The following is a 27,296-nucleotide window of genomic DNA, read 5'->3' as shown; positions in this document are numbered from 1 at the left end:
CCATATTAAATTCACAATAGCTAAAATGTGGAAGCAATCCAAATGTACATTGACCATGAATTGATAGGCAAAATACAAGATGTACATACAATGGAATAGTCAACCTTACAAAGGAAGGAAATTCCGGGGCACCTGGGTGGCTCCGTAGGTTAAGTGCCCTGACTTGAGCTCAGTTCATGAATTCAAGCCCCGTGTCAGGCTCTGTGCTGACAGCTCTGAGCCAGGAGCCTGCTTTGGATTCTGTCGCCCTCTCTCTGTCCTTCCCCCGCTCACACTCTGTCTCTCTCTCTCAAAAATAAATAAACATTAAAAAACATTAAAAAACAAACTAAAAAATGAAAAAAAAACCCAAAACAAAAAACAAACAAAACAAAACAAAAAACCAAAGGCAATTCTGATACATTCTACAACATGGATAAACCTTGAGGACATTATGCTAAGCGAAAAAAGCCTAGCACAAAAAAGACAACTACTATAGTTCCACTTCTATGAGATTTCTAGAGTAGTCAAATTCATAGAAACAGAAAGTATAATGGTGGTTGTCAGAGGCTGGGGGAGGGGGAAACAGGGAGTTGCTTAATGAGTGTGGAGTTTCAGTTTTGCAAAATGAAAAAGTTCTGGAGACCAATTACACAACAATAAGAAGGTATTTTACTGAACTGGACAGTTAAAAATGGTTAAGTAAATTGTATGTGTATTTGACCTCAATTTTTAAAAAAGAGAAATAACGGAGGAGCACCACCAGACACTTGATTTCGTCTCAGGTCATGATCTCACGGTTTGTGGGATCAAGCTCTGCATTGGGCTCTGCCCTGACAGTGCCTAGCCTACTTGGGATTCTCTCTCTCCCTCTCTCTCTGCCCTTCCCCAGCTCTCAGGCACACATGTACTCACTCGCTCACCAGCTCTCTCTCTCAAAAATAAATAAACATTAAAAAAATTTTTAAGAGAAATAATGGAATCGGGTCTCATGAACACAGGGACCACCTTGGAGGGGCACCCACTAGACAAATGTGGAGCAATTTGAGAATCAAAAGAGACTAGCAACTAGAAATGATCATAACACACTGAAAAAATTAAGATTTCTTAGGTCCATAGTGATACTCAGAAAAAGTAGAAAGGGTAAAGGGAGAGAAAAATACTCTATAATGTTCAATGGAAAAAATAGAAAAAAAACAAAATTAAATGATCTCAAATACATAAAAACAAATTATGTCTAGACATAGGCTCCTGTTGAGCAATTCTTGGATGATATTTCATTTTTCAACAGATGAAGTTTTCAGCCTTGAACAGGTACTGCTTTACAATCAAGAAAAAAAAAAGTTTTTCACTGTGGATACCAATGTGAAAAATGTCATGCTAATGCTTATTGATAAAAAGTAAAAAAAAAAAAAAAAGGAAGCACAATTGTGAACCTGAAAATTTTTCTGCTACTCAACAGCTTCATATTCTCCTATTTCCAGATGCTATTTCCATAGAGTGTGAACCCCCTGAATGTGCACTCATGTCTTTTAGTATTCAGTGACATTTATTGTGGTGGTCCCGGTTATATGATGATTGTATATTTTATGTTAATATCCTAAACTGTACAGTGAATATACATATATAAGTATTTGTGATTTTGATTATTTATTTAAAGTGTTGTCACCTTAGTTGGAATAAAGTTTACCTTAAAAAGTAGATGAACTTACCAGGGAAAAATCACTTCTTTCATTTTAACAGTTGATAGTTAAATTTATATAACATTTATTTTTTATTTTATTTAAATTTTATGTATTTTGAGAGAAACAGAGAGAGAGAGAGAGAGAGAGAGAGAGAACAAGTGGGGGAGGGGCAGAGAGAAGGAGAGACAGAATCCCAAGTAGGCTCTGGGCCATCAGTGCAGAGCCCAATGCGGGGCTTGAACTCAGGAACCTGAGTTGAGATCAAGAGTCGGACACTTAACCAGCTGCACCACCCAGGAGCGCCAACAGTTTGATAGTTAAATTTAATTTGAAGTCAGTCCCCAAGACAATGTATTTTATGTACATACCAACTGACATAAGGTACATCCCTAAAAGTTATAAAGAAAATCTTATGTATAGCTTTTTTCCCCAAGGAAATATGGACTATTAGCAGATGGTGTAGCAGTAAGCAAGACACTATTACCCTTCAGAGTACAAGGGAGAGAAATTGAGGAAAGATATGATAAAGTAAACCAAAGAGTCCAGTCTACTAATTAAGACTTGAGTTCTAACTTTGGCCATTCTTTTTACCAGTACGCAACTTCAGGTAAGTTATTTGGCTTAAAGTTTCTGATTTTCCACCCTATAGATGAAAGTGCCTAGTACACAGAAGTCACATAATAAATGTTAGCTAATGAAAATGAGAAAGCCAAGTTTTCTTTTAAACAAACATAATGAACAGTTCTAGGGTGGGTATCTAAAACTTATACCTGCTCTTCCTTTTTTTTTTCTTCTGTGTTTCTATGGACATTATAACCAAAATGACACTGTAAGAGAAATCACTAATGTCCTGATTTTGTGAACTTAGGGCATTTATTGCTTTGATATACTTTGTCTTTATAAGTCTGATTTATGCTCAAAAAGTTTCCCTGATTTTAAGACAAATGTGTTTCTAAAAATGCTGTTTGTTCTTTGGATCTGTGGCTTTTTAAGGTAAAAAGGGGTACACCCCATTTTACCAGTAGATGGCACCTGAGTGTAAGTAAGGTAAAATGCTATGCCTGTGTTAGGTTGTAGAAAGCTATTCTGGATTTGAATTATCCAAATTGTGGGTAAAGAAAAGGTGATGTGACTTATATTTGTTCACTGAGCTACAGACTGGTGAAATGAAAAGCAGCAAAAGTGAGACCCAGGTCTTGGGCATTCTAAGTTTTAAGTAGTATAATATATTGTTTATAGCAGAGTAAATCTCAGAGGTGGTAAATCTCACGTGGTGGCTAAAATTCACTGACTCTGGAGTTAGACTACTGTGTTTGATCTTGACTCCACCACTTACTGACAATGTGATTTTGAGCAAGTTTCTTGATACCTCCTAACCTTAATGTTCTAACCTGTAAAATAATAGTTTAAAAAATGTACGTACATTCGCAGGTTTGTTGTAAAGAGTAATGGGAAATAACATGCATATATGAACTCACTGCTGGTTTAGTCAGTACTTAATGTTATGTTAGGTATTATTTTTTCTTTTTTTTTCATGGTTATTAATTTGTTTTTGAAAGAGAGAGAGAGAGCGAGAGAGAGCGTGCGCACAAGTGGGGGGGGGGGCAGAGAGAGGGAGACACAATCTGAAGCAGGCTCCAGGCTCTAAGCTGTCAGCTCGGAGCCCATCGTGGAGCTTGAACTCACGAATCGTGGGATCATGATCTGAGCAGAAGTTGGAGGTTTGAATGAGCCACCCAGAAGCCCCTCGGTATTATTTTCTATTTCGAACAATGTATTGAGGCAAAAGTAGTAGATATTTGAATATATGTGCACCTGAAAACATCCACTGTTATTTCCTTGGTACAATGTAGAATGGAGGATGGTCGGCAAAAGAAGGGGTTTGTGATTTGTGGTAGGATACATAGCTAGCAACTAAGCAACAAATTAGGTTAGGTTAGCAACTAGTAACAGGTTGCCTGTGTTTATAGTTTATTAATACAAAACTGAATTTTAAAGTACAATTTTGTGTATGAATAAAACCCATGAAAATAAAAAGTGTCCTGTTTTAAGTTTGTGGATAAAAGTCTTAACATTCAGAAATTAAAAAAAAAAAAAAAAAAAAAACAAACCAAACAGATCGTACTGTGTTTTAATGCTTTATGGGAGGAAAACCACAGAGAACCTTTTCTGGGTCATTCACACTTTCCAATTCAAAGAAAAGCTGGGGAGGTTGGGGGGTGATGGAGAATTTAAAAATCACTTTCCACAAGAAGCAGATTGCTCTCACAGCTGGCCAAGTTCTTTGACAAAGTAGATAGCTGTGATGCTTAAATTAATCCTCATAGGAAAAGCCCAGTCTCATCTCATGTCCTTTGCCCCATTGTTCTTGCCCATTACTTCTCAACCCTGGCTGCACATTAAATTGATCTTGGGAGCTTTTTAAAAATGCTGATGCCTGGGCAAAAACTCTTGGGTGTCTGCTTTAATTGGCTTGAAGTGAGGTCTGGGCATAAGTATGCTTTTTTAAAGTTCTCCAGATAATTGTAATGTGGAGTAAGATTCAAGAATTATGGCTAGCTCAGGCTTGCAATTCTATTATACACTCCATTGGGTAAAAGCGTTGTGCTTTCTGTAGTCACTTATTAAACACACAAATGCCCTGGCGGGAGTAAATAATTAAGCTACTTTTCACTCATTAAACTTAGCAGGATTACTTAGCCAAATGCTTTCTAAAAGCTACCTGAATAGAGAAGTCCACTGGATTCACAGTTTTGCCATGGCTGTTACAGCCCACTGAGAATCCTTGACAAGAGAGTCATTCCCCAATCTCTTTCATGAGTTTTTAGTCTATATGTGATTTGTTTTTTCTTGGAAAAGGGGCATATAGTGATAGAAAATAAGGCTTGAAATACAGTAGAGAAATGACTGAAATTACAAGTATTAGAGTCTTGACACACTGCAGGCATGTTCTTTATGGCTTTTGTATCAGCTCTTCTGTCTAGAACACTTTCCTCCCCCACCCCCCACAAACAGCCTCACAGCTAAATCCCTCACCTCCTTCCAGTCTTTGCTCAAAGCTTACATTTTCGTGAGGGTTACCACGCTTACCCTATTTCAAATGGCAACCAGCCACCCTTTTTTGTTGTTGCTAACTATAACACCTAACACCATGTAAATGTTATATACGTACACCTTGTGTTTATGGTTACTCTTTCCCTGCTAGAATTTAAGCTGTATAGAACAAGAAGTTTTATTTTTGTTGCACTGGTGTATCTCAAGTGCCTGGTAAAGTACCTGGCACAAGGAAAACACTCAAAACTTATTCGTTGAAGTAAATTAATTGTATGCATATGCTTATACATTAAAAGAAATTGCTTAATTTCAAATAACCCTGAATATGTATTTTAAAATCTTGATTTCCATTGGATAAATCATTTTTTCATGTTTTGCATTGGGTACAGTTACCATACTATATAACAAGCTTCTTTTTTTCAACTAGAAAAAATGAACATCTGGGGGAGCCTGGGTGGCTAGTCGGTTAAGCGGCTGACTTCAGCTCAGGTCATGATCTCGCGGTCCGTGAGTTCAAGCCCCGTGTCGGACACTGTGCTGACAGCTCAGAGCCTAGAGCCTGCTTCGGATTCTGTGACTTCCTTTCTCTCTGCCCCTCTCCCACTCGTGCTCACTCTGTCTGTCTTTCTTTCTCTCAAAAATGAACATTAAAAAAATCTTTTTAAAGAAAAAATGAACATCTGTACATACCAAAGATAATTTTTCCCTTTTTCATTCATAAAAAAAGTTGTTTATTGTAACTAGCAACGCAGATAAGTAAATTGAGTGCCATAGGGTCTTACAGAAGCCAGAAGTTGGTATATTAATTACAAGCAATTTGATAATGATAATCAACAGAGCAAGATGCCTTTTTTTCCTATAAAGCACCAAAAGGAAAACGAGTCCACTGATAGGCACATATAATAAATAACATAACATCTTTTTAAGAGAATAATAGGGCTTTAATCTTCTACTTTATTATCTACTTTACAAATGTGGAACATGTAATAAAGTTTACATAAAAAGCATCAATTAATGTCAACATGTACATTAGTCATAGTTATGACTGGGTGGGGGAACAGGATGGTGGGTTGGGCACAGAGGGAGGGATATTTGGAAAGAGAAATTAAGTGTCAGAGTATGAGGATATGTATGTGTTTGTGTCCATATGTGCAGGAGTGTGTGTGTATGCGTGTTTGTGAGAGAGAGAACTGAGGAGACAACCGAGAACACAAGGTGAGACACCCCAAATGGACTCACACACCCACAGGCAGACACAGATAGAAGCAGAACCAGGATTAAGTCCTTTAAAGATCACAGCCCTGAGAAGAAAACGAGTCTCCCAAAAACAGAATTCCAAGTAAATACAAGATGAGATTATACACTTCTGATTTTTTTCATAGCTACTATTTCAATGCTTTTAAAAATATAGATATTTTACTACACTTCCCTCTCATTTCTTTTACATACCCTTGCTTTGCTAGTGGCTGTGTACCTGTTGCTGGATCTCAGGCCACATGCTTAAAAACCAAAATACATTTTTACAAATATTACCCCATATTATGTTTGTTAGCATACTCCGCCAAAGTGGCGTTGTATATTTTCAAATACAGATCGCCCCTGTTGGTGTCTTGTCTGACAGGTGAGAGCAATTAAGTTAGTGCAGATTCAGTTAGAGGGCTGGGGATTCCAAAAGCCCATCTAAAACCTCTACCCTGGAACCCTTGGATAGCCTTCATCAGATCATTTATGTTTGTTCTGTTTTTCTTGCTTGTATGATGTGCTTAATTGCCCCAATCTTCAGAAAACGTTAAAAGGAGTCAACATAAGTGAGAACTCTCCCTTACCTTAGAGGTATAGACAACAGCAGGTTCTGTTCCAGGGCCAGGTTGGAGAGCTGGGAACACATCTGCAGGGCTCCAGCTTCGAACAAGCTGACAATGTTGTTGTCCAGAAACAAGTGTTTCAAGTCTCGGAGGTCCTGGAAGTCTTGGGCTGTAACTCTCTGAATCAGATTATTGCTAATATCTAGTTTTTGTAGCCTTGCTGGTAGTTTAAGGGGCAACGTTTGAACCTGGTTTTGGGACAACTCAAGAGTAGTTAAATTGGCAAGGATCTGTGCCCCATCAATGGAGGAGAGTGAGTTTTCTGACAGATAAAGGTGGGAAAGATTCTCCAAGTGTCTCATGTCTCGAAACCTTACCACTTTGAGCTGGTTTCTCTCCATTTTTAAAGAGAGCAAGGATTTGGGCAGATTAATAGGAATTTTAGTCAGAAAATTACCACTGACACTGAGAAATTGCAAAGCCTGAAGAGAAGCAAAGAAGCTAGCTGGTATAAGATGCAGTTTATTATTCTCCAGGCTCATACTTTTCAGGTGGGGAAGTACCAGTGGTCCAGCTACAGATTCGATAATGTTGCCATCCAACATCAAACTCTGCAAACTGATCAAAGAAGAGAGTGTGCTGGGAGAGAGAGAAGAGATCAGATTGTTTTTAAGTTCAAGGATTTTTAATTTCTTCAGTCCTTCAAAATCAGATCCGTGTAGGACATTTATTGAATTCTCATTTAGTTTTAACACTTCAAGACTGGCTGGCAGAACCCTGGGGACTCGTCTTAACTTATTTTTCCAGAGTTCCAAGGTCTTCAAGGTACTCAGAGTTTTGAAAGTGTCATTTTCTACTGACTCTGTTCCACTGGCCAGCAGAATAAAATCTTCTAGAGCCAACATTCGGGTGAAGCTAGACAGCTACAAAAAAAAAAAAAAAAAAAAAAAAAAAAAAAAAAAAAAAAAAAGCAGGTATGGAGAGAAAAATAGAAAATTAAGACTACTGAGAAAAAAAAATACCGTACACAATGAAATGCAGTTGTCATTTAATACTAATGATACTTCAGATTTCCCTTCAGGACCTCTTGAAAATTTTTAGAAAAGGATGGAAACTCAGGTTCTGACTACTTTTTTTTGAAGATTTTATTTTTAAGTAATTTCTGCTCCCAACGTGGGGCTCAAACTTACAACCCCAAGATCAAGAGTCACATGCTCCTCCTCCTGAGCCAGCCATGCACCCCAGGTCCTGACTAGTTTTATTCATGATTGCTAACATGAAGGATATTAAAAATATGTTAAGCACTTTTACACACTATTGGTAGACATAATACTAGCCAACTTTTTGGAGTGCTTCGGTGGCTCAGTTGGTTCGGTGTCTTGACCTCAGTTCAGGTCATGATCTCACAGCTCATGGGTTTGAGCCCTGCATCAGGCTCTGTGCTAACAGCTTGGAGCTTGGAGCCTGCTTTGGATTCTGTCTCCCTCTCTCTCTCTCTCTGCCCCTCTTCCACTCATGCTCTGTCTCTCTCTCTCTCTCCTTCAAAAATAAACATTAAAAAAAATTTTTTTATATTGGTCAACTTTTGCTGTATATTCTCTGACCAGCAAGCTTATTTCTAGCCAGAAGTACTTACTAGTTGCACAATGATTTATGAAGCAGGATGTTCTTTGTGGCATCATCTTATAATAGCCCCAAATGGGAACAATCTGGAAATCTTTTACCAAACTATTAGCAGCTGCTAACTCTACAGTGCAAGATTACTAGAGGTTTTCATTATCTTCATTTTGCATTGTTTATATATTTTTAAGTTATAAATTACATTAAAATATTTTAAGCATTAAACATAAACATTTTAAATGTCCTAGACACTGCTGTCACTAAGATGGGCCTATTAGAGAAACATTTCAACTATGTTATAATTTGAAAAACTAGCCTCCATATTCCCTATTGTTCAAACTGTACTTCATTGATGCAAAAGATCCATGAAGGAACAAACAGGATACACGTGTCTCCATCTCTGTAGAACAAAGATTCCATTCACGCATATACCCCAGATCTAATGCTATTCTTGTCCTAGATTTTAGAAATGATCAAATCTGATATGCTTTCTCCATAGGTTGCAAGTTCAAGTACCCCTCTCCTCTCCACATATCTGTCAACCTCCTAGCTTGCCATCTAGGTCTTCTTCTGAATGATGTAGTTCTTGGTATTTGGTTCTTAGAGTAAGATCATCTCTAGGCAGAAAGAGGAATTGTTCCAGATTTCCTTCAGCTTGGTAAAACTTCACAAAAATTTTCAATCTGCTTTAGAATTCAATTGCTAAAATTTTCAGGGCACAATTTTATGCCTTACTGGCTACAGGTTTTAAATGTTTGATTTAATTATGCAGTTGAGCCCTTTTGTAATAACAATTGCATGATTAACACTTTCAAAGTGGGTTAATTTTGTACCATATATTTATTTATCCCGGGAAGACATGTGATGTGAATTATGGTAGATTTTATTTTATTTTTATTTTCTTAAGGAGTCGGGGAGAGGGAGAGAGAAACCCAAGCAGACTCCATGTCCAGTGTGGAGCCCGACGCGGGGCTTGATTTCACGACCGAGAGATCTTTACCTGAGCCAAAATCAAGAGTCAGACGCTTAATTGACTGAGCCACCCAGGCACCGAATCATGGTATATTTCAAAGCTTCTCCTAATATGATACTCTGTTAGAAAAACCTCATGTTAAAATTTCCATAACAGATGTTTCTAATCATAATAGTTTTGGCGGCTGCTAACATGTGATATTTTCTTAATGATTAATCAGATGTATTAATTAGTCCTAGTCCCAGTAATAATCATAATTTTTTCTTGCATTTATTGAACATCTACAAGTGCCAAGTGCTTTTTTATATTGTTAAAAAAAAAAAAAAAAAAACATAAGCCCCAAATGGAGTCATTTGCTCCCCACCCGCGATGGCAAATCAAGACTTAATTATAGTTTTGACCTCTCCTAAAAATGTGACCTTTTAGGGGCATGTGGGTGGCTCAGTCAGTTAAGCCTCAGACTCTTGATTTCAGCTCAGGTCATGATCTCACAGTTCATGAGATAGAGCCCCACATCAGGCTCTGTGCTGACAGTGCGGAGCCTGCTTGGGGTTCTCTCTCTCCCTCTTTCTCTGCCCCTCCCCAGCTCGTTCTTTCTCTGTCTCTCACTCAAAAATAAATAAATAAACATCAAAAAATTTTTTTAAAAATATGACTTTTTAAGAGTCAATCTGAAATTTCTTCATCAGCATTAGTGAGGCAATCACCATGATAAAAACGCTTTCCATCCCTTCTTCCCCAAAGAAACTTGACCTGCCTGAAACCATCCTTACTTTTGTTTTGTTAATAACTCCTTTGCTCTACCCTCCTGCCTATAAATCCTCCCATGTGGTACAACTTCTCAGAGCATCTCTGCTTGCTAGATGAGATGTTGCCTGACTCATGCATCACTTATTATTAGATCTTCAAATGTACTCAGTTGCATTTTGTGTTTTAACATATTATTATCATTAGTTCTTCTAATAACTAGCAAATTTGCTATTATCAAACTTTTGAGAGTTGAGAATTTCAACAAGGTCTATTGGACTCTACAGCCCTTTCTTCTTCAACTTACCATTCTCTATTGCATTTAGTCTACAGTTAATGGTTTTCAAAAAAGATAAGATCTAGACACAAATCAGAGAGTTTTAGAAAAGCAGAAATTTTAGGGGTACCTGGGTGGCTCAGTCAGTTAAGCATCTGACTTTGGCTCAGGTCATGATCTTACAGTCTGTGAGTTTGAGCCCCGAGTTGGGCTCTGTGGTGACAGCTCAGAGCCTGGAGCCTGCTTCAGATTCTGTTTCTCTCTCTCTCTGCCCCTCCCCCGCTCACGCTCTTCCTGTCTCTCTCAAAAATAAAAATAAACATTAAAAGAAAAATTAAAAAAAAAGATAAGCAGAAACTTTAGAGGTTACCTAGTTCAAATCTCCCATTAGAATTTCAGGCAAAAAAAAAAAAAATTTTTTTTTAATGACCTGCTCAAGACTGTTCCTGAAATACTTTTCATCCTGAAGTGTCCTTTCTAGACTTTCCTTCATATAAAGTCACGTGTGATTCTAGACATAGATCTTCATTTCTTAGATTGTTGATCTCCCAAAAGAACTTGGTGTTATTAGTATTAGTTATTAGTTATTATATTATTATATATTATAATATATATTATTATTATATATTATTAATATATAATATATATTATTATATATTATATTATTTTATTATTATTATATTATTATATTATATATAATATTATATATTATATTATATATATTATTATATTATTATTATATTATATTATATTATTATCATGGTGTTATTAGTTATTAGTTATTATTCCACATTTATCTGACTGACTATAAACCCTAAAAGATTACTGTTTATGTAGCAAGGCTCAGAGATGACACGGCTCTGAATGGGCAATTTATTTGGGGACTAGGCAAAGTGTGGTATCAGAGCCTCAATTTGTCTTTATTTCTATTCATGAAGTGTACAGACTGGCCTAAGTAGACTGTTCATGTTCCTAAGCAAATCCAGTGGGTAGCTGAAGCACAGAGACCTTTCTTTCTCCTTTTTGTCCGTCAATGCCGATTACTCTTGATTATTATTAATTAAAATGGCTACCATTTTCTAGGGGTGCCTGGCTGATTCAGTCAGTGGAGCATGTGACTCTTGATCTTGGGGTTGTGAGTTTGAGCCCCACGTTGAGTATAGAGATTACTTAAAAATAAAATCTTTTTAGGGGCGCCTGGGTGGCGCAGTCGGTTAAGCGGCCGACTTCAGCCAGGTCACGATCTCGCGGTCCGTGAGTTCCAGCCCCGCGTCGGGCTCTGGGCTGATGGCTCAGAGCCTGGAGCCTGTTTCCGATTCTGTGTCTCCCTCTCTCTCTGCCCCTCCCCCCTTCATGCTCTGTCTCTCTCTGTCCCAAAAATAAATAAACGTTGAAAAAATAAATAAATAAATAAATAAAATCTTTTTAAAAAATGGTTAGCATTGTCTAAGTATTTACTATGTTTATAAAGCCTTGTGTGCAAGCATGATTATTACCTTTTCAGAAAGGGAAACTAAGGCTCAAGAAGGTAAAATAACCAGTCCAAGTATATCTTGGTAGCAAGTGTAAAAGTTGAGCTTCCCACCCAGATTTATCTTATCCCAACACACATATTTTTATTTTAACTTTACTGCTATAACATGAATTTAGCAGAAGAATATAGAATTCTGGTACCACAAACAGTGAAGAAGATGCCCACTGATTTTCAACTTTTCCATTGATTTACAGAGCTGACAAAGGAAAATAACTCTGCGAGGCTAGTTTTTCCATTTTCCTGGACTAAGCGGAGGTGTGCTCCAGAGATGTAAAAAGAGATGCTTTTGCCCTTGAGCTAACTTGATGCTACTGCTTTTTCTTTCTTTCCTTTTTTAAGTTTTTATTTATTTATATATTTTGAGAGAGAAAGCGTGCAAGTGGGGAAGGGGCAGAGAGAGAAGTGAGAGAGAGAGAATCCCAAGCAGGCTCCACATCACCAGTACAGAGCCCGACGTGGGGTTCAAACTCACAAACCATAAGATCATGACCTGAGCCAAATTTGGACGCTTAACTCACTGAGCCACACAGGTGTCCCCCTCACCCTTTTGGTTTTGTAGTTGTTGTTGTTGTTTTTAAGGTTTTGAGGCTGCTGGTTTTTCAATGTTGCTTAAAAAACAAGGCAAGTATGGCTTGGTGTTAAAAATTAGGCATAGGACGTTTAGCTAAATATAATTCCTGCCATACAGTCTTACAGTTTAGTGAACCTAATATATATGTAGATAAAGGTTACAATAAAATATGAAAAATTTTTTAAAAAGCAAAGCAAGTAAAATGAAGTAGAGCAAAGAAACAACTTCTGCTGGCTTCCCAATAAGAGGCTTTGTTTCTGGTTTCCTCTGGGCAGGCCTTGCTCCAAGCATTGGAGGGCCACAGACCTTTTTGGGTTCCTTATAGGTCCAAGGTACACATGAAATTGAAATATTAGTTACAGCCTCAGACATGGGTGAACTAAGCCAGTAAAAGTTTTGTAAAACAATGTTGGAATTATTTTTCTGATCATCAAAGCAACACTTGTTCTCTGTAAACAATTTTAAAATTCTGGAAAGTATGGAACGAATATAAAAATAATCCATAATCCTCCCACTTGGTGATAAACTCTGTTTATATATTTCTTACCCAGGAGGAATTTGACATAGCTTCTTCCCTTCCACAAAATACATAAAGAGCAATCATTTTATCTATTTTTAAAAGTTTATTTATTTATTTTGAGAGAGAGAGAGAGAGAGAGAGAGAGCGCGAGTGAGCTGGGGAGGGGCAGACAGAGAAGAGGACAGAGGATCCAAAGCAGGCTATGTGCTAAGAGCAGAGAGCCCAATGTGGGGTTCGTACCCATGAGCCATGAGATCATGACCTGAGCCGAAGTCAGACGCTTAACCAACCAAGCCACCCAGACGTCCCTGCACAATCATTTTAATTGGCTACTGTCATAAAGACACTCCTATTTGTTCTCTAAATGTAAGAGCTAAAACTATAAAATTCTTAGAAGAGAATACAGGCATAACTTTTCATCACCTTGGGTTTGGTAAAAGCTATTTTAAAATTTTTTTTTTCAACGTTTATTTATTTTTATTTTTGGGACAGAGAGAGACAGAGCATGAACGGGGGAGGGGTAGAGAGAGAGGGAGACACAGAATCGGAAACAGGCTCCAGGCTCTGAGCCATCAGCCCAGAGCCCGACGTGGGGCTCGAACTCCCGGACCGCGAGATCGTGACCTGGCTGAAGTCGGACGCCCAACCGACTGCGCCCCGGTAAAAGCTATTTTACCAGGCGCCCCGGTAAAAGCTATTTTAGACATGACACCAAAAGCAAAAGTGACAACACATCCACAAAACAGGGAAATTGGACTTACTCAAAATTAGGAGCTTCTGTGCTTCAAAGGACATCAGTAAGACAATGAACAACAACAATGACAATGACAACAAAAACAACCATAGAATGGGAGAAATTTTTCTCAAATAATATATCTGATAGGAGATTTGTATTTGGAATATATAAAGGACTCTTACAACTCAATAATTAAAAGACAACCCAATTAAAAAAAATGGGCAAAGGATTCATGTAGACATTTCTCCAAAAAATATATGCAAATGTTCAATCAGCACACAAAAAGATGCTCAACATCATTAACCACTAATGACATGAAAGTCAAATCATAATGACCCGGGGTGTCCGGGTGGCTCAGTCGGTTAAGTGTCCAACTTCAGTGCAGGTCATGATCTCATGGTTCATGGGTTCGAGTCCAGCATCAGGCTCTGTGCTGACAGTTCAGAGCCTGGAGCCTGCTTCAGATTCTGTGTCCCCCTCTCTCTCTGCTCTGTCCCTGCTTGTGCTCTGTCTCTCTCTCTCTCAAAAATAAATAAACATTAAAACATTAAAAAGAAAAGTCAAACCATAATGAGATACTAACTAACACTCACTAGGATGGTTATAATTCAACAAAAGATTAGAAATGTTAGCAAGAATGTGGAGAAACTGGAACTGTCATACATTGCTATAGGGATGTAAAACAATGGAGCCACTTTGGAAAACAGTCCAGCAGTTCCTCAAAATGTTAAACATAGTTTCCATATTACCCAGAAATCCCACTCTTAGGTATATGCCCAAGACAGATGAAAATATATGTGCACACAAAAACTTGTACATGAATGTTCTTTGGAGCATAACAGCCAAAAAAAGGAAGCCATCCAAGTGTTCATCAACTGATGAATGGATAAACAAAATGGTATATGCATACAATGAAATATTCAGTCTTTAAAAGGAAGGAAATTCTGACATATGTTATAACATGGATGAACCTTAAGGACATTATTTTAAGTAAGAGAAGCCAATGACAAAAGACCACAGGTGTAGGGAGAAAGATTGACTACAGTTTGGGCATGTTATTTTGAGATCATAGACCAAAATGAAGAAGTCTAGGAGGCAGCTGGATAAGTCTGAAACACAGGGGTAAGGCATGAATCTGAAACTCAGTTATGGGAGCCATCACCACTTCCTTAAAGTACACTCTCCTAAGGAGAGTGTACATAGTAAGAAATGGAATGACCAAGGATTGAGACTCCCTGGAGATGACAAAAAAAAGAAGGGGCAGTGGAGGAAAAGAAACCGACAAAAATGGCAGAAAAGAACTATCAGAGAGGAGTAATGAGGACACAAAAGTATGGTGCCACGGAAGGCAAAAGAGAGAATTTCAAGAAACAGGAGTGAGCCAATGTCCTGGAGAGAACAGTTTTTAACTGTATGAAGTGGGTAGAAAGCAGACAGTAGTGAATTAAAGAATAAATGGTAGATAAAGATGGGTTGCTTGGGTGGCTCAGTCAGTTGAGCATCTGTCTTGATTTTGGCTCAGGTCATGGTCCCCAAGTTTTGGGATCAAGCCCTGAATTGGGCTCAGTGTTGAGTGTGGAGCCTGCTTAATATTCTCTCTCTCGCTCTCTCTCGCTCTCTCTCTGCCCCTCTCTGCAGCTTTCACTCTCTCTCTCTCAAAAAAGAAAAAAAAGAGGTAAAGAAGTAGAAACAGTAAGTACAGATTACCTTTTTTTTTTACACACAGACTTAAAATAATGTTATTTTTATTGTAATGAAAGGAGCCTATTTCTAAGCTAGAACAGGGCCCTCATAAAGAAAGAGCCACTGGAGATATGGGTATGGGGAAGATGATGGAGCAAGCTCCAGGGAGAGGTGAGGAAGGTGGACTCCAGGGCATGGGTGTGAGGTTGCCTTGAGCAGACAGAGGGAGATCTCATCCTCTCTGTCTGGAGGAAAGAGTTTGCAGAATTGAATGGAGACAAGTTAGTACACAGTGAGCAGGAGTTGAGGGAGATCAAGACTAATGGCCTCAGTTTTGTCAAGAATAGTCAATAAAAGGGAAGACCAATCGTTGGTGATAGGAGAGCAAGGATGGCAGGGATTGTGAAAGCAGCCCAATGCTGCACTGAAGTTTTGGAAGATGTCAAGGGAACACAGGAAGAAGAACTGAAAGGGCAGATGGGTGACGCTGAAGACCCAGATGAGGCCGGAGACCTTAAACTTGTGGTGTTTCTATGGATTTGTGGTTGTTGCAAACCACACATACATATGCACATGTGTGCAGAGAGGTTGTGTGACCGTCTCCAGCAGCATCTGGGTATCCAGGCATAGGAGAAACAAAGGAAAATGATCACCCTAATCTAAGACTGAGGCTTTGCTGGATAGGTGTTGAGATCATTAATTTTGGGATGCAAAAAAGGCAGGGATAGGGAAAGAAGATGGATAAGAAATGAACTAATTATCTGAGAAAACATGGGCAGATCTAGGGTTCGAAATCTCCATGGGGTGGATGGAAGAGTAGAGAGGGTGGCAGGTGAGACGAAAGAAGATAATGACCAGGGAGTGGAGGAATTCGAGATTTCTGAGTGGAGGCATTTTGGGTATAATGATTATGATATAACCAAGAGGGCAGACAGCTGTGGTGAAGTAGGAATGTAGATAGACACTTTCTTGTGAGCTCAAGGAATCGTGAGGCTTACACATCGGACACTGAAGGCACCAAGGAGATGCGGGACTCAGGATGGAGAGGACGACCAGGAGCCAGGAGGGAAGGGGCCAAGGCACAGTATGAGGCAAGCAAAGAACAAATGGGGAGTGTTACAGTCTGATGGATGTGCCTCAAATAAGTAGGAATTTTTACAGATGCACGCATAAATAAAGGCCTTCATCCTGTGAGGGCAAGAACTGTGAATTTTTCATATTTTATCCCTAGTCTCAAACACAGCATTCACAATCCCAAACACAAAACATATGGATAAGTAATAGAAACATTTTTACTTTTATGCATGGATATATGTATGTGCGTACACATCCATGCATATGCGGTGTGTGTACAGAGATATATACACATATGTTGTATATATGTGTAGATACACATATGTGTGTGCATATGTAATTTCTATTGCTATTAATCTGAAGGTATTTTCAAGGTATTTTTTTCTTGAAATACAGGCACCCGATTCTGTAGTTCCAACCAAAAGGACAGAACATACAGCATATTCACAAGATACAGCTCACATTCGTGAAATACGGTCAATTTAAAACCTAAGGGTTTTTAAAATAGAAGTATTATTGCTTAGAGCTGTTTATTACTTTCGCAAAACAATCCTGTCTTTCATCAACCTTTCTGCTGGGAACCGTCCTTCCAAGAGGCGGTTAACTGGGTTAAATTCGGGGAAGAGGCAATATTGCTGTTCAGTGAACCTAAACCCACGACAAATGCACTCACTCAATAACTGAATTTGATGAGAGGGATAATTTCATCTTATCGGCTGCAAGGCAACAGTGTGGGATCATTACCCGGCTTAGCTGACACTTCAGCTCTTGGCGTCTCAGGCCCTCAGAACAAATATTTAAGCATCTCGCCCTTTAACCAGCTGTCCTACTTAAATGCTGAGACCTGACAAGGTCAGACTTGCTCTCTGGCATTAGGCACTACTGGATTACAAGAGCAAAGTAAACATGACGACTAGGCAATTTTGCTTATTGAGCCTTGAAATAAATACCATGCCACATATTTGAAAGTCTCCCTGCTTAGGCACACGTACGTTAAAATGTCTTAACCAAATGAAAGGGGATGGTGACTCTTTTGAAGGGAAAGTACATTCACCTGCTGACTGTGCCTGGATCACAGAGAGGTATTTCCTTATCTCAGGATTTGGCCTATGAGGGAGAAGCAGTGACTAGTAAAAATAAAACCAGAGAGCCATGGAATCTGCCAGGGAAAAGGAGCCTGGGATCACAATCACACCCAGGCTTCTTACTTCACAAAGGTAAAAAGTGAGGCCCGGAGATTTTTTTAACTGCTTGTTTAAGATGATTATATCTCTAGCTAGGGAGAAAATGAAGATGAGAACCCTTATCTCTTGATACTTTTCAAAATACCAAAGGCCAAAAAGTTCCTTCATATTACAAAAGTCAGGCAAATCTATAGCATTCTTTACAGCACTCTGAATAGCTAGGCATAAATAAAAATGTTAGAATTAAAAGTGCATAGAACGAGAACGGCAGTAATGTGCCCAAACATAAACATGTATTTCCTCTGTAGAGGTGTCCACAAAGACACTGAGGCCTGGCAGTTTTGTAGGATTTATATAAATAATTCTCAGATGCTAGGGTTCATCTTGATGGTCTTATGATGCTCTAAGTGTCATCTGTTTTTTTATGGCACAAACAAAAGTACTTTTTCCCCTTTCCCCTGAAAGCACTTCTTTTTTTTAATGTTTATTTATACTTGAGAGAGACAGAGAGGGAGAGAGCACGAGCAGGGGAAGGGCAGAGAGAGAGAGAGACAGAGAGAGAGAGAGAGAGAGAGAGAGAGAGAGAGAGACGGAGACAGAATCTGAAGCAGGTTCCAGGCTCTGAGCACAGAGCCCAACGAGCAACTCAAACTCATGAGCCCTGAGACCATGACCTGGGCCGAAGTCAGATGCTCAACCGACTGAGCCACTCAGGTGGCCCTGAAAGCACTTATTCTTAATCCTGGGAACAGGAAGTAGCCATTTGCTCTCAAACTCTTTTTGTTAAGAGAGAGCCACCTCCTGGGGCACCTGGGTGGCTCAGTGGGTTGAGCGTCAGACTTTGGCTCAGGTCATGATCTCATGATTTGTGCCACATCAGGCTCACTGCCTCTGGAGCCTCTGTCCTCCTCTCTCTGCCCCTCCTCTGCCTGCTCTCTCTCTCTCTCTCTCTCTCTCTCAAAAATAAACATTAAAAAGAGAGAGAGAGAGAGAGAGAGAGCCACTTCTTTTACTTTGCAATAATATAATTACATTTGTTAAAAATAAAAACTGAAATAAAATACCATTAATTATAGATTCAGATTTTTTTTTTTGACCAAAGAAATATCCAGAGGCATACACCCATCTCTGCAGTAGAAGGCAAAATGATAGTGCCGCTACGCAAACTTGATAACCACTAGTTCTGAGTTTGGATTATTTAAATTAAACGTCAACAGCCCCACACTTGCCCCTCACCCTGCCTCAAAAAATAAAATTGCAGCAACTTGACTGTAGAATGGTTACCTGGAGGTGTTGAATTTTGCTGTGGCTAATGTAGAGCTTCTTGGTGGTGGAAGGAAGGCCTGACGGTACCTCTGTTAGCCTGTAGCATTGTACCGAGTGCACTGAATCGCAGCTACATCTCCCAGGACAGTTAGGATGGAAACCAGAGGTAAGAGAGAGCAAAGCAAGGAAGGCATAAAGCAGATGCATCTTCCAAAACAGGGCCTCTCAGGCAGCAGCCAAGTGTTTAGATGATGTCTCACTCTTTATACCATGAAATCTGATCATAGAATCTTATGAATGTGTGCTCTGTCAATGTAAGGAGACAGGGAAGAAAAAATTCCAATTTTGTCTGGGTTAAAATGTTAGCAACCATTACAAAGGGCTTAAACATTGATAAGCTGCCTTAATATTTGTAGGTGAGCAAACCCCTCTGTTATTTATGGCTTGGAAGGCTAATCTGCAAACACGTCTATTATCTGTAGTTTCCTTGTTTTGTTAAATGTGACACTAGGGAATTAGTGGGGAAAGACAAAGAGCTGTTTTATAGTGGGCTATAAACCTTTGGATTTTCTGTGACCCTATATTACAACGATTTTTGTAGGACTGCAACAGGCAGGTGTTTTCTTCTCCCATTAACTAGTATGGGAAAATGAGCAGGTTTTCTCTTTATTATTGTTGTTTCAGTAACATTTTATGGCTAGGGAAACAATGGGCTACCAAGAAGAGGGGTTTAGAGCCAGAGATAAATTGTTCAACTCATCTATCACTTGGTCCACTCAAATATCAAGTTTGGACAATATTTTTGTCACTCAAAAATACTGTTGACTTGGATGAGAATAAAACATCAAAATGGGTCAGTTACCTTCATCTATTTGTAATAATGGAAGGAAAGGCCTCGAGTGTCTTCAGAGGAACTTGTGTGTTCTGAAACCTGACTGCAGAGGGAAGGCTTCATTTGTCCCAGGCACGCTTTTGTTGAGGCTCTTTTACTTGCTGTGCTCATCCCTGCTGAGGAATTTAAAAGCATTTTAAGCAAAAGATTATATAGAGAAGTTCTCTCCTCCCCAATGGAAGACCTGAATTTCCCTATGCTGGTTGGCCTGAGCCCATCGCTCCAAAGAAACCCTTTCTAATATTGAAAAGCTTTTCTGATGTCCCCTTCAACCTACCTCTCTGCTGCAGTTTTCATTTTGAAGCCAAAAGTTCCTTTGCTCTGATAATCTATTTCCAGAGTAAGTAAGGATTTCTGTATGCTTTTCCCAAAAGACTTTTCTACTCCTCTCTTTTGATTTTTTTTAAGTCCTCTTTTCTTTTACTATCTGAGATAAGGAATGATAAGGGATTTCTTTTCTATCAATATTCTGATTTTCAACAAACTTTATTACTAATTTCTCAACAAGAGAATTATTTTTTTTTAATTTTTAGAATTTTCAGATAGGAAAGTAATGTTCAAGAAAAGAAAATTTGGAAAAAAAAGAGCAAGGAGGGGAAAAAAAAAATCAGTGTTAGTCTTGTCCCCAAATCAAACACGTTTCTGGTTTCTTTTCTCTGCCTAGGCTTTGAAAAAGCCAAGAGAAATACTCATGGAACACTTTTTTTTTCTTCTGTGTTAATTCATAGTTAATTAAAATGGAGAGAGTAAATTCATAGTTAATTAAAATGAAATGTCTACAAAATCCTTTGGTGTCATCTGCCATTAGAGGCAGCTAGTTTTTCTGTTAAGCAGCATAGCGATGGATTTCATTTTCTACCCTCTGTTGGTCACTGCAGTATACCCTTTTCTTTGAGCCCTGAAATTACACTGTATAATATTTTTTTTCTTCCATGGTATTTCTATAGCTTTCCTGTAATGCCGACATTATCTCTAAAATGTTACTATTTTATAATAGTAAGTAGTTTTATTTTATTATTTTATTTTTTTATTTTATCAATTGTAAACCTACTTATATACTTTATATTCTGTACCTTTTATTATTATATTTTTCATATTATTTTATAGTTTCCATAAACATAAATTTTAATGTCTAATGACTTTCAAGAGTATTGTCCAGATTTGATTAACTACTAAGTGTTGGAGTTTTAAGTTGTTTCCTGGTTTTAATATTACAAATATAAATAGTTTTGATCATAAAAAGTTGAAAATGTTTTGAAGAACAAAAGCTCCATTTGTTCCCCTAGACCACACCTATTTAGAGTTAAGCTGAGAAGTCTTTTTTTTTTTCCAGGTAGAAGGCAAAGTCTTATTGATACCATAAACTGCAGAGAAAGTATAGTACAAAGGTACAGCCTGGGTGCTTGAAGGACATGCATGTCTTCTTGTACCTGCTCTGGAGGCGACAGTCCCCTCTGCAGTCATGCTCTGCTAAGCCGCAGCCACAAAACAGCCATCACTGGTCAGCTTCTGGCATACTTTCTGCTGACTTTTGGAATTTTCACATGTTGACTAAGGGCCCTGAGTGTAAAATTCCCTAGATTGAGTTTTTAGGTCTTGAGTTTATGGGTTCCTAAGGCTAAGTGTGAGACAGACTGTTCTTTTCTCTGAAAAGATTTAACACCTTATCTCATCATTATTGCTTGGCTTCTTTGGGCGAGAAGAAACCTAATAAAGAAGCATGGGTACCTTTCTCAAGAATGGAAACTCAAATGACTCACCCAGCAACTGTTCAAAATACACCCCAGGATCTAGGTTTAATCTTTCAGCACAAGGAGGATTGCAATCTCAAGGAATATGCTTTGCATTTGAATTTGGATTGAATTAGATTTATGTCTTTGTTTAGATTCTCAAGCCAGGATCCTCCTTGACTTGCTTTCTTATCTTCTTTATCTTTATGCCCCCTCCTCGCCTCCCTTCCTTTCTTCCTTTCTATAACCCAGGGGTTCTCAACCAGGGGCAGTTTGGCAATGTCTGAAGACATTTTTTATGACAATAAATGGTGATAATGGTCAGGAGAGGATAGGCAGTGTTATGAGCATCTAGAAAGTAATGGTGAGGGATACTACTAAACACTCTACAACGTAAAGGACTGCCCCACAAGAAAGAAGTCTCTAGTCCAAAATGTCAATAGTGCCTTGTCAGGAAACCCCACAATAAATACAAACATGTGTCTCAATGCAATGGATATTGGCCTTCCTTGGTTTAGTAAAAGCAAAGGTCTAGTTCCCATTGTAGACAGGAAACTGAATTCCAGAGAAGAAGCTGACTAACCCAAGATCTTCCTGACTTGGGTCTGTAAGCACTGGCTTGTGATTCCTATTATAAAACTGATCAGCCAAAAGTGAGACAGAAGCTTTAATTTATGAAAATCTCCTTTTGAGGTAAAAGAAATTTTAAAGACTCAAAAAATTATGAATATGATTCTTTTTAACTTTTATTTCCTTCTTGAAAATGTTGCAGAAAAAGTGTAACTTTGAAGTAAGACAAAAAAATACTTTTTCTACTGCTTACCTCTCTAAATCTTAATGTTTTCTTCTATACGTGAAGATAAAATGTGAGGAAATAATGTCCACTCTACAGAAAGGAATAGATGACATGAGCGCATGTCAAGTCCATGGGTGAAAAGGGAGTCTCAATACATGATAGTTGTATTGGTTTGGATTATTAGTTACAAGCAATGAAAAAAAAAATCTGGCTAATTTAAGCAGAAGAGGAATTATTGAAAATTGGGTAGCATACAGAATTGTGAAAACCTACAGAACCAGATTTGGAAATGGCAAGAATAAAAGCAAGCCTTTGTAGCCAGAATCACAGGCAAAATCACACTTCAGTCTGGTGTCACCACAGAACACGGATACCCTGGCCTGCACCACTGAACCAGAAATTGTGTGCCACTTACTGGCCCCGCTACTACTCAAAAAGGATGTTGCTACCCCCACTCCCATCTCTCCTCCCTACTAGGAAGAATTATCCCAAGCTTGCCTTACTGTCTCCAAGGTAAAAATTCCAGGTGGATTATTTTGGTTAGCTGACCCTAGATCATATGCCTGTGCTCCCGCTGTCAAGAGTTGGGGAGTGGGCTTGTCTGACGTTTTCAGTCCATTATGGGAAGAAGACTCGGTTTATCATATTCAAGTTACGTAAGGTAGGGAATTCCCTAAATAGAGGAGGGGAGGCTTAAATATGGGCAGTCCTGCATTTATAGTGACAAATATCCACTATAAAAATCTTTTCATCCCCACTCCCTCTGCTTACCATGGCCACAAAAGCCAAATGAACTTTGAGTGAGTTACAGTCAAATGGGGCCAAATTCTTTGTCCAACAATGCTTGTGACTTGGCTTTTGTGTAATTGTTTCCCCACACTTTTCTGACTTGTTTCTTTGAAAGACTGTGAAAATTCTAAAAAAGATACTTAAAGGTATTCTAAGTTTTAATCTAAGTGCAAAAAAAAAAAAAGATAACTAATGTTTAACAGTGTTCAGAATGCAATTGTTTGGGGCCCCTTGTGGAATTAATCTACAAGAAACATAAATGACAGGGGCTGATGAGGGGGAAGTCTGTGTTTGATCTGTAAAGTCTGACAATCTGAGAAATAAACAGTGACTTGACAGTGATGAAAGAGGAAGAATCAATGATTAGTAAACTCTGATACCATTGTTGCTAAATGGTGGTTTTAGATAATGCTGAATCAAACCTGGAGTTGTGGGAAAGGGTAAATAAAGAATGTAAATCAGGTAACAGTGGAAAAGCAGTTGTAGGTGGTTGTTGAGAGTGTAAGGAAAAAACAGTGATAGAGATTTTGAAAATTGCTTTTTGTTATGTTTTGTCTTTTTTTTTTTTAAGCTTATTTATACTGAGAGCGACAGAGACGGTGCAAGTGGGAGAAGGGCAGAGAGAGAGAGAGGGAGACAGAGAATGAGAGGCAGGCTCTGAGCTGCCAGCTCAGAGCACAATGCAGGGCTCGAACCCATGAAAACATGAGATCATGACCTGAGCTGGAACCAAGAGTCGTATGCTTAACCAACTAAGCCACCCAGGTGCCTCATTATGTTTTGTCTTTAGGTTTGGGTACACCAAACAAAAATGTAGTAGGTCTTAAATTTTAACTATGGAATAGGTAAAATAAAATAACTCTCAAAGCTTAAATTATACTGGATTTATTATTAGTCAAGTCAACCAGATTATTGTTAAATAAACATTTCTCTTTAGGTTGGGAAAAAATATTCCTTAGATTTTAAAGGTTGACATGTATTTTGTAGATATTCCTAACTCTTGAGCTATGAAACATTAAACATTATAAAAAATGTTTAGCTATGCTCTCCGGCAGGTATCAAAGGTATGTTTTGAAAAGTGACAGTTTTTAGATTTCTAAGTAGACTGTTGTAATATTTTAAATATTAAACGGATTCCACAAATACTTACATCATTTCTACCATGTTCTATGTTCTGTGTTAGGACCTGGCATTCAAAGATTAAGTAATATATGGTTATTGCTGCAAGGAGCTCACGGTCTGAGGGGCTCCAAAAAATATGGTCAGCGCTGTAGCAGGTATTTGCGGGAAACTAAATGGTGATGGTAGCCATAGCTCCACATGAGAAGAAAAAAGGAAGTTTTCCTGAAAGAGGTGTCTGAGCTAATCTTTAATCACTGCATTAAAATTCCCGGTTTTAAGAAAAAGGCTTCTTAAAAGAAGTATGAGTATATAAAAGAAATGATCAGAAGGAGAATAAGGCTAAGAAATCACTTTGGGATGCCCAGATTTACTTCTTCAATATGAATATCTCAAATTTTCAAATTGGTAGTAAATACAAATAAATATAATTTAAATAATACATATGGACCTGATATTCCAAGACTTGATCTGCATTGCTCAAGTAAAATGGTAGTGGATGTTCCTTGGCTTTATTTATCACACAACTGTTTATAGTGACCCAACATCACTTAATTTGCCTTTTCTTTTTTCCTGGTGGGGTTACTAGAAAGTAAATGAAACATGTGAAGCATAGTACAGGGCCTGGCACATAGTAGAGTTCAATAAATGGCAGTCTCTCTCTCCAATCCAAAGTGCATCATCTATGTCCATTCAATACATTGCCTTTGCAATTAAAAGATGCTTTGATAAATGTCTGCTTAAGTACCAGTACTCACCAAAGAAATATTTAGCACCTTCTGTTTTTCCCCCATTTCCTCAGTCCCCACCCTGTTTATTTTTAGTAATACTTTGTGGCAAAACTCTATAGGGATGAGTTCCTAAAACAAAACTATCACATTTAAGTTATATTAGAAATTTTTTAATCACATAAGCATGATTCATGAAACAGTTATCAGAAGTTTCTGCCAATGCAATTGCGAATAGAAGTATCAAGATTTTATTATCTTTAGGAAAATAAATCCCACAAGAATTGAGATTACATACAATTCCAAATTCTAGAGTAGGTCAAGATGAGGCAATTCAAAATTAATTAACTGATTAAGTCCATGGGGGGGGGGGGAGGCAATAAACGTAGACAAAGCACACTGGCAACAGATGGCAGCACTTGAATATCAAACCCTGCAACCCTGCTTTATACTGTAGGTTAAGTTGTGATTTGCAGAAATGCAAATCCCTGGTCTAAATGGGCAGAAGATAATTTCTACACAAAGGGCACCTCATGAACATTTGAAAGCATCACATAGTACTAAGATAGCAAGCACACAGAGATACGGGAGGATGCTACAAGTGTGATTACAAGAAGGGACAACATGAAATAGTAAGTCTTCTGAGACAGAGAGTGTGATTTGTTGGGAGTTGTAAAAGGTTGTAAACAGAAATGGAGCTGGGTTCTACAATCCTGAAAATGGTATTCACCAAGGATCAGAGCATTGGAAACTAAAAACACTCAAAATGCATTTAAGCTGTGCCCTCACAGTATAGTAGGAAGTTGAAGGATGTTCCTTTTTTAAAGAAATTAATTTTATTTCGAGTGTCGTCCATGCAAGCTAAAGAGAGTAATAACAGAACGTGAGTATTGTAGGGGTGCCTGGGTGGCTCAGTCGATTAAGCGTCCGACTTCAGCTCAGGTCATGATCTCGAGGTCAGTGAGTGTAAGCCCCATATCAGGCTCTGTGCTGATAGCTCAGAGCCTGGAACCTGCTTTGGATTCTATGTCTCCCTCTATCTCTGCCCCTCCCCCACTCACACTCTGCTCTCTCTCTCTCTCAAAAATAAATAAACATTAACAATTTTTTTAAATCTTTAAAAAAAGGAAATGACTTTTTTGGTAATATTTATTACATATCAATGGATTTGTTTATGGCTTAAAACTGGGAATAAATTATTTTTTTAGAAAAACTTTTGGATTGGGGTGCCTGGGTGGCTCAGTTGGTTAAGCCTCAGACTTTGGCTCAGGTCATGTTCTCATGGTTCATGAGTTCAAGCCCCACATCAGGGGGTTTTGTGCTGATAGCTCAGAGGCTGGGGCCTGCTTCGGATTCTGTCTCATTCTCTCCCTGCCCCTCCCCCTCTTGTGCTCTGTCTCTGTCTCTCAAAAATAAATGTAAAATAATTAAAAACATTTTTTTAAAAAGAAAAACTTTTGGACTGATTTGCCAATTTATTATGCCGGTAACTTATACAAAAAGAAATGGATTTCTTCATCCCTCTATATTTCCTGGTTAATAGGTTAAGACTTTGGAGAAAGACACCTAGATTGAAATCTCACCTCATTTGAGTTTTAGCTGTTTGACTTTACACCAAGATACTTTAGCTCTTTGTGAATTATCTATTAAAAAGTGGTAATAGGTGCACCTGGGTGGCTCAGTCTGTTAAGCGTCCAACTTCAGCTCAGGTCACGATCTAACGGTCCGTGAGTTCGAGCCCCGCGTTGGGCTCTGGGTTGATGGCTCAGAGCCTGGAGCCTGCTTCCAATTCTGTGTCTCCCTCTCTCTCTGCCCCTCCCCCGTTCATGCTCTGTCTCTGTCTCAAAAATAAATAAACGTTAAAAAAAATTTTTTTAAAAAGTGGTAATAGCTACCTCTTATGATTTTGTGAGGGTCAAAAAATTAAAGTAAATAGCACAGGGCTTTACATATGGTATGTTTTCAACAATTGAAAGCTGTTCTTAATGTGATTCCATGTATGTTCACCCTTCCAAATCTAAATTATTTACTTCAAATTCCTTAAAATGCATTGCTAACTATAATACATACAGAGAAAGGGGCTGGGGCCTTGGTAACTGTAGTAATGATGTTCTTGCAAATACTGCATATGAAAATAAAGTTAATTTGGAAGGGAATGAGGAAAGACGAATATTTTAGGTTTATGTTATTTATTGTGTATTAAAACCTATGTGAAGGTGCCTATTTAAGTTCAAGGCAAAGATCTCATAGTTTTGCTTAACTAAGTTCGCTGAAGCCAAAGGACTTATCGATGGCAGCTAGCCTGCCCTGCACTATCCAGAGAGCAAACTAGAGCTAAGCTTTCTTACTCCTCAATGGCATTGCGTTGGCGAGAGGTACACGGGGCAGGCTTTGGTGGTGATCAATTGGAAGAGTCTGTTCCAGATCACAGGAGTCTGGGGTGGGCTAGTAAAGTATTCCCTTACGCAATGCAAAAGAGTTCTCACCAGCCTAACCCAGTATCTGATTTCTCCTTTCTTAAGACTGGGCTAGTC

At 38.5% G+C, this 27,296-nt stretch overlaps 1 protein-coding gene across 4 annotated transcripts in view; it reads right to left on the bottom strand.

Annotated features, from left to right (window-relative positions):
- Nucleotides 1-27,296, bottom strand: part of LOC112862882 (nephrocan-like) — a 32,034-nt gene that overhangs the window by 3,713 nt on the left and 1,025 nt on the right. For 2 of the 4 annotated variants that reach the window (XM_086707676.1, XM_086707677.1), the window contains exons 2-4: nt 19,571-19,713; nt 18,727-19,014; nt 6,545-7,446 (exon numbers count right to left, since the gene is read on the bottom strand). In XM_086707676.1, coding sequence (XP_086563802.1) covers nt 6,545-7,446; nt 18,727-18,915 — 1,091 coding nt within the window. In that variant the 5' untranslated portion in view covers nt 18,916-19,014; nt 19,571-19,713. Of the gene's footprint in view, nt 1-6,544; nt 7,447-18,726; nt 19,015-19,570; nt 19,717-27,296 lie in introns of all 4 variants that reach the window. The other 2 variants (XM_025926101.2, XM_086707679.1) reach the window with 2 other exon arrangements.

Source organism: Puma concolor, chromosome B2 (genome assembly GCF_028749965.1).
Source record: "Puma concolor isolate L17-30 chromosome B2, mPumCon1.1.hap2, whole genome shotgun sequence".
NCBI lineage: Eukaryota > Metazoa > Chordata > Mammalia > Carnivora > Felidae > Puma > Puma concolor.
Note: the sequence above shows the minus strand (reverse complement) of the source record. Positions and strands in the feature narration are given on the sequence as shown.